Source organism: Orbicella faveolata, unplaced genomic scaffold, assembly GCF_042242905.1.
Source record: "Orbicella faveolata isolate gen_17 unplaced genomic scaffold, um_ofav_v1 contig_26, whole genome shotgun sequence".
Classification (NCBI taxonomy): Eukaryota; Metazoa; Cnidaria; class Anthozoa; order Scleractinia; family Merulinidae; genus Orbicella; species Orbicella faveolata.
In genome coordinates, this window is record NW_028301554.1 from 21920109 (window position 1) to 21933079 (window position 12971).

General features: G+C 39.4%; 2 protein-coding genes across 4 annotated transcripts in view; both read left to right on the forward strand.

Moving 5' to 3' along the window:
* Positions 1–5653, forward strand: part of LOC110066022 (alpha-1-macroglobulin-like) — a 44699-nt gene extending 39046 nt beyond the window's left edge. For all 3 annotated transcript variants that reach the window (XM_020773222.2, XM_020773221.2, XM_020773220.2), the window contains exons 30-37: positions 216–371; positions 490–561; positions 1524–1678; positions 2401–2488; positions 3250–3324; positions 4004–4100; positions 4179–4238; positions 5310–5653. In XM_020773222.2, coding sequence (XP_020628881.2) covers positions 216–371; positions 490–561; positions 1524–1678; positions 2401–2488; positions 3250–3324; positions 4004–4100; positions 4179–4238; positions 5310–5323 — 717 coding nt within the window. In that variant the 3' untranslated portion in view covers positions 5324–5653. The remainder of the gene's footprint in view (positions 1–215; positions 372–489; positions 562–1523; positions 1679–2400; positions 2489–3249; positions 3325–4003; positions 4101–4178; positions 4239–5309) is intronic.
* A 137-nt stretch (positions 5654–5790) lies between these two features.
* On the forward strand, positions 5791–12513 carry LOC110066024 (adenosine receptor A2b-like). Its single transcript, XM_020773227.2, has one exon. It carries the CDS (start codon positions 9802–9804, stop codon positions 10732–10734), a length of 933 nt encoding a protein of 310 aa, XP_020628886.2. The 5' UTR covers positions 5791–9801; the 3' UTR covers positions 10735–12513.
* The last annotated feature ends 458 nt before the right edge of the window (positions 12514–12971 follow it).

Consider the following 12971-nt stretch of genomic DNA (forward strand, 5'->3'; position numbering starts at 1 on the left):
CCTGTACTGCAGGCTAATTAGTTGTAGAAAACACTTCAGTACAAAAGGTTAAGTGAATTGAAAATAAGCTCATAGACACCGTGCACAGCTCGTTTTGCATTGGCCAAAATTTTGTTCAGATCGCGGAAAGCCTCGCATGCTGTCATTCTTCCATAACAACTGAAAATGTGGGAAAATGTATGAAAGAAGTGAAGTAAGCCTTTCGTACTGTTTAGGACACATGCGTAGCCTTACAAGCCCTGAGCAAGTATGCAAAGGAAGTGTATTCCAACACCACAGACCTTACAGTTCAGTTTGGAGAAGGAAATAGCCAGTTCAGCCACACGTTCAGCATCACACAGAACAACAGACTGGTGCAACAGACAGCCCAGGTAAGTTTTTTTGTCCCTCTTATCACTGTCAAAGGAAACAAATGAAGTGACATCGCAGTTTGGACGCCTTGCACGCCTATGATGCTAGGTTATAGTGATCAGTAATTCTTTCCTTCAGGTCCCTTCAGATATTCTGCCAATGAAGGATATGCCCGTGAAGGTTGCCGGACAGGGCTGTGCTCTCATGCAGGTTGGTGTTTCCAGAGTTGTTGTGAAACACAATCAGTCGGAACACGTCTCTTCGTGAGAGGTTTGAGTAAAACACTTTGTGTTGTCAAGAGTTGATCAGATCAGCAGCAAAAGGACGAAATGCAATGAATCAAAATGTTGTGACATTGATTGGAACTCCATCAATATAATTATGTTGCAAGAAGGTGCTCCATAGTGGGCTGACACTGATCGAGGTAGCTATCCCTTCCCCCCATCCCCCCTCCCCCCTCCCCCCACCCCCCAAAAAAGACAACTACCTATTCACGAAACAATAGAACGAGGGTTCATCAGTTGTTTAATGGGCCAAGAATCAAATTCTCAGTAATATGTGAAAGTCAGTAGTGAGAATTACTATTAAGGTGGCTCAAAACAGTATCCAGCACTTTACATGACTTAAACTTTGATAGCGGAGCTTCGGCGGCCCGAAGGGCCGCCAAGCGGAGCCCCATACTCATATAGGAAAGAAAAAGAAACCCATGAGTTGATTTTCTCATGGTTATCATGGCTAGCGGTATTGCTCGTGGGCGCGTACGCACGACGGCGGCGACGACGACGGAGTCGCGCAACATGGCGGCCATACTCCAAATAATAGGTTGACAGAGATATGCAGCCTTGGTTTACCTAAATCTATATATTAGGCTATTACAGCCACTCTTTGTCAGTTGACGTTACGTTCGTGGAATCATAAAACTGCCAGTCATTGTTAAACACGTTGCTATCAATATCGTGACACGATAAGTTACCATAGCAACAGTATGTCCTGCTAAAGGCACCCTTAGTTAGCCTTAAATGCTTATAATTCAAACACGACACGGTTCTGCTTATGAAGTTCACAGCCAGCTAACATTTTCGAAAATTTAAGGTGGATTTGAACATGTGCAATTTTTTTTTTTGAACTAAGAGACTGAAGTAGAAATCATTTCACTGCTGATATAACTTTAGGCTGACGTGTCATACAACATCCCGGATGTTAAGGAGGAACCAGCGTTTGATCTGAAAGTGAGTTTGAAACGATCCGACGATGTCTTTGGACCCATTCTTGCAACAGAAACTGGCGAACCTTTGTGTCTACCTTTGGAAGTCTCCATCAATGCCAAGTAAGTGGCCAGTGGAGTGGAAGTGGAACTAAGTGGAACTAAGTTGACAGCATGTTACGTCAAGGGTTCATTAAATTGTTAGTACAGTGAATTGCAGTTGGAAAACTCTAGGTTTAAGCCACGACCTTAGGGCGAGACATTTATTTTTCACAATGCTTCTCTCCACCTAGGGTGGGTATTGGCGAATATTTGGGGCAACTTTAAAATGCTGGAGGATAGTGTCCAACCCAAAGGAACCACGAGATATACACATAGCTGCCTTCTGGATTCTCTGGTTCCTAGGATTAGAACAGTCTTGTTAGAGAGATCGTTCAATTATCTTCAAGGACACGTAACTACTACTGTCTCTACTGGTTCTATGTTTGATAAACAGCTGATGAAAGACTTCATATTTTAAACTCTTTCAATTGCAAAACCAAAACTGCACTCTTGTCTCATCCTACTCCCATCCTGTCTGAAAGCTCTCGTCCTGTATTCTTTTCCTGATCTTCGAAAGAAAAACAAACTGTGAGCAGTCTTAAAACCTTTTTTGTCTAAGAACCTTGGTAGCTTCGGAGAGAAACGCTTGGCTTGGACCGCTATGAAACTTTGTAAACACCTTGTAGCACCTTGAACGTGGCATTTTTCTATTCATTTATTGTTTTGTTAGAGGTTTTGAGTGTTAATTCTATCTCTTTCATTCAAACGTTTATGAGCTTGCTGATAGTTCGTTCTTGGTTTAGGTGGCTGAGGGAAGATTCGTCCAACATGGCGGTTATTGATGTGAAACTTGTCTCAGGATATCAGGTTGACGAGGAGAGTTTAGATAGGGTGAGTTACCATGGTCAAAAAAATAGCTGCGAATCAATTTATCAGCACTTTCATTGACAAAAATAGAACATTTCAGGAAAACGCGCACTCAAATCAGGAAGTAGAAAGAAACACGCGAACTATTCGTATTTTTATAGCGGAGGAATGTAAAGTTACAGCGCTTTGAAACCTTTTTAAAGAGACGCATGTTCATGGCCAATATCATGTTACTTTCATAAAAAAGTTAGTTACCATGAAACCTTGTTTGTTGTACTATTATAGCCTATCATGGACGTCTCCTATATCGTTAACTAAATGAAATGACTGCACATATAGGCTATATCAGGAAATACATGTAAAATAAATGAGAGTTATGAGTGGATTGGAATTTGGTAAGTGTTGGTTTTTGTGGAGGAAGGAAAAGTGGAGAATTCGAGGAAAAACCCGCGGAGCAAGGACGACAACCAGCGACAAACCCGACCCACTTGCGAAGCCAGATCGGGGATTCGAACCCGGGCCACACTGGTGAAAAGCGAGAGCTCTCTTCACTGCTGCACCCATCACGACCAGCTCCCTCTTATCAGCTGTTAATCACCCCTGCTTCCGGTCTAATTACCATGAAGATGATAAGAATGTCTCAGTAACAAACAGCGTACATTGTAATTCGTTTAGTAACTGCTGCATCCTTGATTTAGCAACATTTGTCAGTTATGACAGTTACAAGGGGAGCAAATAGTTTTGTTTGGTATCTGATATGCTATGTCTCAAATATTTTATTTTAGCTTTCGAACAGTCCTAAACTTGGCTTGAAGCGATATGAGATTGAGGGCCAACATGTGATCTTATACTTTGACGAGGTAAGCTGTAGTGTTTCTCTTTGTCAGTGAAATACCAGAAGAACACACATCCCTAGTCTCTTCACTTGTCTTGTTCGCTTATAGTAGCTACGAAGGTATTTTTAAGAGCAATTTTCCCAACAGTTGTCGAAGAACTTACAGCGAAGTGATTCCAGTCAATTCCAGTCTTACCAAACGCAGATGATACTATTAAGAACGAACCAATAAGAACTCGAAGCAAAAGCATGCAGTCTGTGGCATGCTGGGAAAGGACACGGGAGTCAAGTCGTGACTGGCTGTAGTCTCTCTACTGACTGGTTGATGAAAAAATAAAATATGTTAGCTCTGATTGGTTGGAATACGTCATGTAATATTCTTACACAGTTTAAGAACCCAGAAGCCTGTGAGAGCCGGCGGCGTTTTCGCCTGCTATTTCACAGCGCCAAAAAAAAATAAGAGAAACGAAAACCAGGGAATTGCCGGCCCCTTTAACAGTTGAAGACCGTAAAAACACGAAACAGCTCTTTACTGCTTTTTGGCGGTTTCCAGCTGATATTACCTCGGGTGAATATAAACTGATGCCTCGGGCTATGTAAAGACACTTCTTCTGCTCTTTAGATTTGGAATGGTTTAGTTGGGATAGTTTCTCCGCATTGAAAACAACAATGTTAAAATGTTTTCTTATGTTTTTATTTTTCAGATTGACAAAGTTAGGTTCTCGTTCAAAATTTACCAGTCGACCATGGTGAAGAAAACCAAACCAGCATCCGTCACGGTTTATGATTATTATGAACCCCGTAAGTAATCTGTCATGTCTGTTTTCTCTTGTTCCAATTCTGTTTTAATTCTGACATCCTTTTGTCCGGTTTTTGCAGATCTTTCCGCCACAGTGATGTACAAAATTACTGAGGACATGTGTAGAGAGGATGGCATTGGTAAGTAGTAAAAAACCTTTCTTTTTCTCCCAGAGTCTTGTTCACAGTACTATTAGATTAAAGGAGCTCAGTCACGTTACTTTGAGTTATCTTGGCCATGTACAATATTACCTAAAAATTGAAGAAAAATAGTAGTTTACTGAGATATGAAAAAAAAAGATAATAATAGACCATAAAGGAACAAGAATGGTTAAGGATGAAGAGGATTAACACGTATTACAAACAACGAACTTGAAAAATTTAGGCTGAACATTTCAAGATGCGCAATCCGTGACAAAGCTCCTTTAAACAAGACGTTCCGCAGATGGCACCTCTCGTATTTCACGCCTAGGCACAAAATGCTAATTTGTAGTTTTGCATATTGGAGAGCCAAGCGTGCGATGAACTGAACACGCTTCAAAGTTTCTTAAACCGCAGATAATATTGACAAAATAAGGCATAACTTGTTAATTTTTAACTTAACGTTCTCAACAACAATGAAAAAAAAAACCATTTTATCAGTGGCATTTGTAACCTGCAATCAGGCATTCTCTCTTTTTTGAAAACAAAAACAAACAAAACAGAACAAAAAAAACCCGCCTGATCGAAGGTAATGACATTTATTGTAAAAGCACAGGTTGCTTGTTAGCTGTTTACGCTTTGATGGTTGACTGACAACCTGGCGTGAGAATGGCCAGGTTAAACGGGGCCGTTTATACCGGAACGTCTTGTTTAACAGCGAAAATTACCGGTGTGAACCGATGACAATGCTTAGTTAGGCTGCTCATATTGAGCAACCAGCATTGTTATAAGGTCTTATAACGCTATAGATTAGCTGAATCTAGCGTTCTCTCTCATTGGTTGTTTCTTGGTCACGTGGTTACTGAATTCAAATGTATGCCGTGTACGGGTGATACAGACAATTCGATGATTGTAATTTATCATGTGGATTATGTTCGCTCGTTTGGTTAGCAAGTTTTGATTTCCTTGATGTTTCCCTGGACTTTATAGCATGAAACATCGAAAACAAAATAAAAGTTATTGTGCCCCGAAGAACCAGTCATTAAAATATTTTACCCACGCTTTCTGTAGATGAACAACCTTGAATTCAGACGAGACGGCCAGACCTCCTTCGTTACTGCAATGCCCGAAGCTGGCAATTGGATTTCGACCCGTTAACGGATTTACTTCATAATCAAATTGTTATTATTTTTGTATTGGTTTGAGGTAGCACTGTAGAAAGAGGATTTTAAAAGCTAGACATGTGAGAAGATTTTACGCTATGAAAACATTTTTCTTAGTCAGTGATTATATCTTAATGTTTTCGCTATATTAAGAACAAGCGATCTTGTGATTGACAAACAAATTCTTAAGCATTATAGATCTATATTTGGTGTAGTCAAAAAGCAAAATAAATTTTAAGCTTAAATTGCTTATTTGCTTAGTTTTGTGGTTCAAGTATGAAGGGTGATCACATTACTATCACCCCACCTTTTCATAACAAAACTTAGCTTAGGTGAAAAAAAAATAGAAATTTATGAGTTGGTAAGGCTGGTGGAATAGGCCATTTCCGAGTTACTCCAGCCTCTGTTTCAAAACGAGTCCTCGTGCAAAACTTTCGAATGAAAATGAGTTTGATTTGCGTGAAAATGGACCTTTAGGGGAAACACAGTTTCACATGAATAGTTTCGCACGAAGACTCGTTTTGAGAAAGAGGCAAAAGCCAACTCGGAAATGACCTATTGTGATAAAGAAACTAACCTTGCAGTGGTTGCGGGAAGTAAGCCTGTAACTCGTAGAGGCAGGCAAGTTCCTTGCAGATCATCTCGGTTTATTAGTGATATCAATACTTGCTTTCAAGTTCAGCCCTGCTTTTAAGTTTGTTGCGAACAAATGAACAATAATGAATTATTTTTAGGTGTTGCTCTAAACCATGACACGAGGTTATTGCGCTGTCAGGAGAAATCATTTGGCTCGCTCGCTTGTCAGATTAAAATTAGAGGCGTTATAACATTTGACATTCCATTCAAATGTGGCAGAGGCTTTGCATATTTCGATAAGTAAACATTCCGAAATACCATTAATTACAAAAAGAAGCGAAAGTAAACTACGATGTTTCGAAGTCATCTTAACTCCATAAACAGGTAGAGAAAATGAAATAACGGTCAAGATGTTAATTTATAGGGTGAAAGTTGGAAGAATATGTGTAAGTGTAACACGATCTAATTAAGGTTTTTAGGTAAACCAACAATGCATTGTTTATAATTTCAAATGTGATCTATGCAATTCAGAACATGTCGGCTATACTACTAGCCCACCTTTGCCAGCACATCGAAGACCAAAGAGCCTATTCCACTGCAAGACCATGGTGTCAAGTCCCTTGACCCGTCTAACATGTTTGCCGTGCTGAAAGAAAGTGCCCAGGAAAGCATTACTGTTGAATTTACGAAGTGCTTTTCAGTTTCATTTGTGAAAGAAAACCCAAACTCAATAGACAGACGGACTTAACTCGTGCACAAATATTCATCTAAGTTTATTCCACGTTTTTATAATTGTTGACACGTAAGAACTCTTAATAAGACCGTGTTACACTCTCTTCTTACACCGTTCACACACTACAAATTAACATCTCAACCGTTATTTTATCTTCTCTACATGTTTATGGAGTTAAGGTGACTTGGAGACGTCGTAGTTTACTCTCGCTTCTTTTTGTAATTACTTATGTATTTAATCCAACATGATCAAAGGCTGCCGTTTCATTCTGGAATGTCTTTGGTAAATGATGGGTCACGTGATGGGTCACGTGATGGTGGGTAGTACGAATTCTCGAACTTATTAGTGCGCCTGCGTAAAGTCATCGCATCTCACGCGACGTGTCACGTCAGTCACGTTTTGGAGTCCGAGAGTCTTAGAGACTGGGACTGCTTCCAAAGTAGAAATACGTGTTCGTCCTTATATTCTGTCTCTTACTATTTACTTATAAGGCAAACTGGTATCTTTTTGGCTTTCGTGCGGTTTCAACAAAACCTAAAACGAGACACGCACGAAACACTTTCTTACAAACCGTTTTAAAAACTGCTCTTTTTGTAGGCCCTTTGTCTAGAATTAATTATCATTTTACTTTCTTTTCACTTTCTTGCTGTTTATAATAAAAATTTTCCCACAAATATCGACATTATACAGGTTCAACGGTCTCCTCGTTATTATTTTCTATCCTTCGGATTTTCTTGGTTTGCGTTGCGTGTTTACAGGTGTTAAAACTCGGTCTGTATAATCGCCAATTATAAGTACTGAAATAGTGGATTCAAATTCATGAAATTAGTCGTGGATGTGAACATAATCTGTACCTAGTTAAGCTAAAATCAAAGGAAATATTTGAAGTAAAAATTTCATAGCAATGTAAGTTTATGCCGTGCTTACCCACTTTCTATAATCGTGGCAAACTCTATTGTTTTATTTTTTCGGTTTCGTAGCCATGCGTGTAGTTTATCGCTCTGATTACGAGCCAATTTGGATATTTTAATTATTTTTCTTGGCATTTTCTCACTTTTATCTTCGCTCTGTCTCACAGCACCCAATCAGCGATTTTCAAATTGGATTGACAACGATTATTCCTCGAATGTTGCGACAAGCTGGCAAAAAAATACGGCATAATTGAAAACTTTTTATGTGTAAACGAAATAATTAAAATAGAATTGATGAGGAAACGAACTAATATAATGCGTTCTGTTGTAGCTCTTTTGGAGGACTGAATGCTTTGTCTTCCCGTTTGTTTCACTATGCCTTGGATCACAATTTTTAGCGTATTTTGTTTGTTCCTTTAGTCCTTTAATTCAACTTCCAATTTTTGAACACAGGATAAATTACACAAAAAGACGACCAATTAAAACAGTATTCATTCGAAGGGGAAAACCTCGTGAATACAACTATGTTTTATTCTCCTCCGTATATTTGAAAAGCTGTTTTACACTCTCTTGTCACGTTCTGACCAAGAAACTCAGTGAAATATGAAACAACTTGCGTAAAAAGGTCATCTGATTGTAAAATCAAATGGTTTTAAAAAATGTTCTCTATATGGATCAGCCAATTTTCTGCGAATGTTTTGAAAACCTTACTTTTTCTCTGTGTTTGAACAAACCATGAAAACACAAAAGGCTATTTGGAAACGTTTTTAACGTCTTGGATCACAATTCCATTTGAAGGAGTTGAGTGTTTTCCTTTCTGACAACGGATATGAAAATGGTAATTATCAGAGGCCTTCAAACAAACAAAAGATTTTAAATGCAGATGTTTTATTTTCTCTCGATATTTTCAACTCCTAAGGTAAATTTGCTTTGTAAAATGTTTACAGACGAAAGCAAAACAGAACTGGGTATTGTCCTTTCTTGCAGTTAATTCGAGAATAGATTCACTGACTTTCTTTCTATGTTTATTTATCAGTATGGATGCTCGAATAATTATACAATTTTCTTTCGTGTCTTCGTTTACGTGTGTATAACGATGCACAACACAGAAGGAAAACGATGTTTTGAAGGTAAACCATGCATCAAAGAACATTGAAATTTGCATTAATTCACAAAAGGCGTATTGCAAAAGGTCCTACATTGCAGCAGCTTATTAAAATTGTCGCCATTCTCTTATTGTGTAGGAGCCAAATTGGACAACCCCCACCAAAAAGGAATCAATTCTGATTATAATTGTCCTCCCCGCCGGCTGTGTACATGAATACATTTTCGCGGTCTCCAAGGGAAGTTAAGGTGTGAAAGACTTCTTTTTGGAATAAATTAGATAGCCACAGAATAAACATCCGGAATCTTGGAGTCTTGCAGACCATAGCGCAAATCTTCAATGGTACGTTTTCCTTCAAGATTCGTATCAAAGAAGCTGTAGTCTTGAAACTGTACTTCATGGTTGATGTCAACAGCAGATTTAGTGTTTTCCATTATATAGATTCCCCGTCAAGTGCCTTCTCAGCGCAAGACCTGCTTCTCTGTTAAACTTTAACAAGATTGTGGGTTTTGCTACACAGGAAAACAGTCGAAACGGCTCTCAACCATCCTGGCCTTTTATTTCTACTTTTGGTATGAGCGCCCCCTGCAGGTTTGATGAAACAAGGTAGCAAAACTTGTTCTCTCAGGAGATTGAAAAGTGTGAAACTTTCAGTTTTGTTTCATTTGTTGAAAGACTTGAAACGGAAGATAAATTTTGTATGCGTCAAAGGCAGTGAGTATTGTTGTTGGTGGTGTTAAAAACTGAAAGGATTAATCAGCTCGTCTATAACATTGTGCCACCGTTTAACACCTTGATTATTTACTGGTTGAACAATATCACTCCGCCCCGCCAGAGCGGCGTAGTTTCCATAACAGCCTTCTTCGTTTGTCGATGTACGTGTGGCTTTCGGGAAAAGAAAAACACCACTGAGACTCTCAAGCGTCTTGGTTCTCTTTACTCTTGATCTGCGCTGATTTTGATTACGGTTGGCCACCGTGCTGTGAAAGTTCTCCGCACCAATTCACGATACTCTAAGCTTTGACACCCGCGAGTTTCAGTAGCAGCAACCCTGGCGGCGAACCTTGCACCGGCCATGGGCGATAACCTAGCTCTTGTTGTAACGTTCATCTTCTTGTCAAGTTTAATCATCGCTGCTAACTTGACAGTTAGTATTATAGTTTACCAGCGTAAGAGCATGCGGACGTACACAAACGGGTTTGTTGTATCGCTTGCATTTAGCGATCTGTTGATTGGAAGTGTCTTAATTCCCGCGGCGCTTGTTTCTCTAGCTTCACCCGCCATGGACTACTTAGTTTCCATCACGCTTCTCTCTGGTGTCTTTAACCTGGCAGCTGTGACTTTCGATCGTTATGTGTCCGTGTTAAAAGCCCTGGAGTACGAAAACATCATGAGAAGGAACTTTACGAGAATGATTATTGCAAGTTGGTTGCTGGCAATCTTCATATCTTTAATCCCTCTGATATGGAACACAGACACCAATATGCTTGTGCACAAAATCTATGTCCTTAGCGTGAGCGCGCTGTGCGTTTTGTTGCCGTTCGCGTTTATCTTTACAGGCTACTTCAAAATATTTCAGCAAGTGAAAAGAAGCGTTAAACGCGAGAAAGCCATCACCGCTTCTGTGAGAAAAACGCTAGACCGAAAAAACAAGAATTCTTCGGAAGCAAAGCTTGCGCAGGTCTTTGTAATAGTAGCTGTTATGTTTGGTCTTAGCTGGCTTCCAGTGCAGTACATGACCATCGTGCACGAAATCGGACGTCCCGACCTGATTCCCAACGATCTTAGTATCGTTTCTCTGTTTACAATCGCTCTGGGATCACTTGTTAATCCAGTTGTATATTCATTTCTGAAGCCAGACTTTCGCAAAGCCATACGACATATCTTCCATCGCCGAAAGCGTTTTGCCGGCAACGGTTCCGCAGCTGCGAGTCTCAAATCGACCACGACTTCGAGCTTTAGATCACGTTTTACTTTTACAAGGAACACCGCCAGCACTCGTGTTTAATAAACATCAAACCACAGGACTAATAACATGTTCAACAAAGTTGAACAGTTCACTTTTAACAACGTCGAAAAGGTAGTATGTGTGTGGCAAACACTGTTTGAGTTAATAAAAACGGCCTCCTTTTCGACAACTTTTGTTTACGTCTATTTAAAACGAAAAGCTCGTCATAATATTAAAACGAAAAAAAGGTATAGCCCCGGGAGTCCAATATGGTACCTTATTCACCTGTTTACTACATGTGCTAATCGAATTATTCCCTTTCGCAATAATTTAAAGTTTGCGTATTTTGGCCTCAAGCGCCACTATCTCTGCTCGCTTGATTGGCGCGGGCGTTTGAAGATAAACGATTTTAAAAGTCTTCTCGTCCAAAGCTACATTGAAAGCACAAATGCAGGATTACTTTATGAAAAGAGATAGCCTTCGCTAATCAGCTGAAATAAACGTTTTAAGGACTATTACGATGAGTTATGGAGCTTCTTCACTTTCTGTTCGGATGTATTATTTCTTAATTTGTTTACCATGAAACGTTTTATTGTTTACACAGGGAATTGACCGATTATTTTGTATTAGATTTCTGTGTGTCAACTCCAAATCGTGACAATTTGGTTGTGGGTATAAAACATAAATATATTTTTCAGTTACTTTCGGAAGTATTTCTTTCATGCCCCGAGCAACATAACAGCTATGAACATTGAAGGGGCGAGGCAGCTGATAAATATATTTTTTATTGCGCTGGCATTGTACTAGCTCGTTCATGTTCTTCTCCAGTGTGCCACCTCGCTAGTAACTTCCATTTAATTACTACATGCTATCAAAATTTAGATTTACACAGTCACGGCGAAACTCTGTTATTTCGGCTGCTCAAAGCGATACAGACCATATCTACCGCGCGGGCTTTATGATAAACTTACTGACTGAGAACCCGTTGAACAGGTGTTTTATTTTATTTTATTTTTTTTTCGTTTTATTTTTTTTTTTTTTCTTGGTTAAATTCTCGGCCTTATATACTCGCACTGCATTTCAGTATTTAACTAACAGTAGCCAAGGTTCTGTTAGTACGAATTTTTCAGGAATAAAGCTCAATTCGCTTTAAAAGGCGTTATCTTATAATTAACCCATGATTCTGCCTTGATCAGTGACTATTCGTTGGAAACAATTACTGCAATGAGGCTTTTAACGAGGATTTCATGAACTTAGCATATTTATGGCCGACCACTCCACTCGCCTTACTCTTTCCTGTTTGCCGGAAATTAAAGTTTCAGTGTTTGAAATGGAAGACGGTATTCATGCATGACCATTTGTTATTCCTAGCCAACTGTCCACAGTCAATCAGTTACTCTTTCGATCGATATTCTTGGTTTTCCCCTCCGAGGGGCAGCAACATGGCGTCTCCATACAAAGCTCTATAAATTTATTTGGGTGAAACACTTCTCCGAATAACTCGCGAATAAAAAACAGCAGAGACCTAATTTTTGCGAGGTTGTTTACATATCAATCATCTATCATAGTTACGATTTTTAGTTTTGATCATATGACCGGTGAAAAACCGAGAATTGATAAGAGATTTTTCTGCGACTACTTCGCGATTTTTTTCGCGATTTTTAAAGTTTGGGATCTACAGTATTCGTCTTATTACTCATTTGTATCGTCGGTACAGTACGGATCGAGCGTAGCGAGGACTATTGTTAAAAGGCCAAGGACAAATATTCTTCCATTACGGTCTCGAAAAGGCTTGGTTTATTATAGGAAGTTTATTACACGACTTAACGATTAACAAAAGATGTAGGGATGACGATATGATTGATCATTGCAGTTACACACAACTTAAGCAGTTGTGAAATTAAAGCCTGAAAAAATTCGGGCTTGAACGGGACTCGAACCCATGACCTCTTCGATACCAGTGCAGTGCTCTACCAACTGAGCTAGCGAGCCAACTGGGAGCTGGGAACCGTTTCTCAAAAGCCCCGGAAAGTTTTCAGACCCGTCAAGCCATAGCAAAATCTCGAACCTTACGATTACAGAGCTGTTTTATTCACATCATCTGCATGAGTTGTATTCTTAATATGAATAGAGCTTCCCTTTATACAAGAAGTTTCAGGCGTATACACTTCTCCGCTTTTAGATACAGATAAACTAAAAATGGCTTTAAGGGCCCGAAAAGTTTCCGGGGCTTTCGAGAAACGGGCCCCTGGTCACATTGTGAGTTCGTAATATACCCGTAGATGATGAAGAATGCG

Coding starts and splice junctions, on each gene's coding strand:
- LOC110066024 (XM_020773227.2), top strand. CDS start 9,802: ATGGGCGATAACCTAGCTCTTGTTGTAACGTTCATCTTCTTGTCAAGT.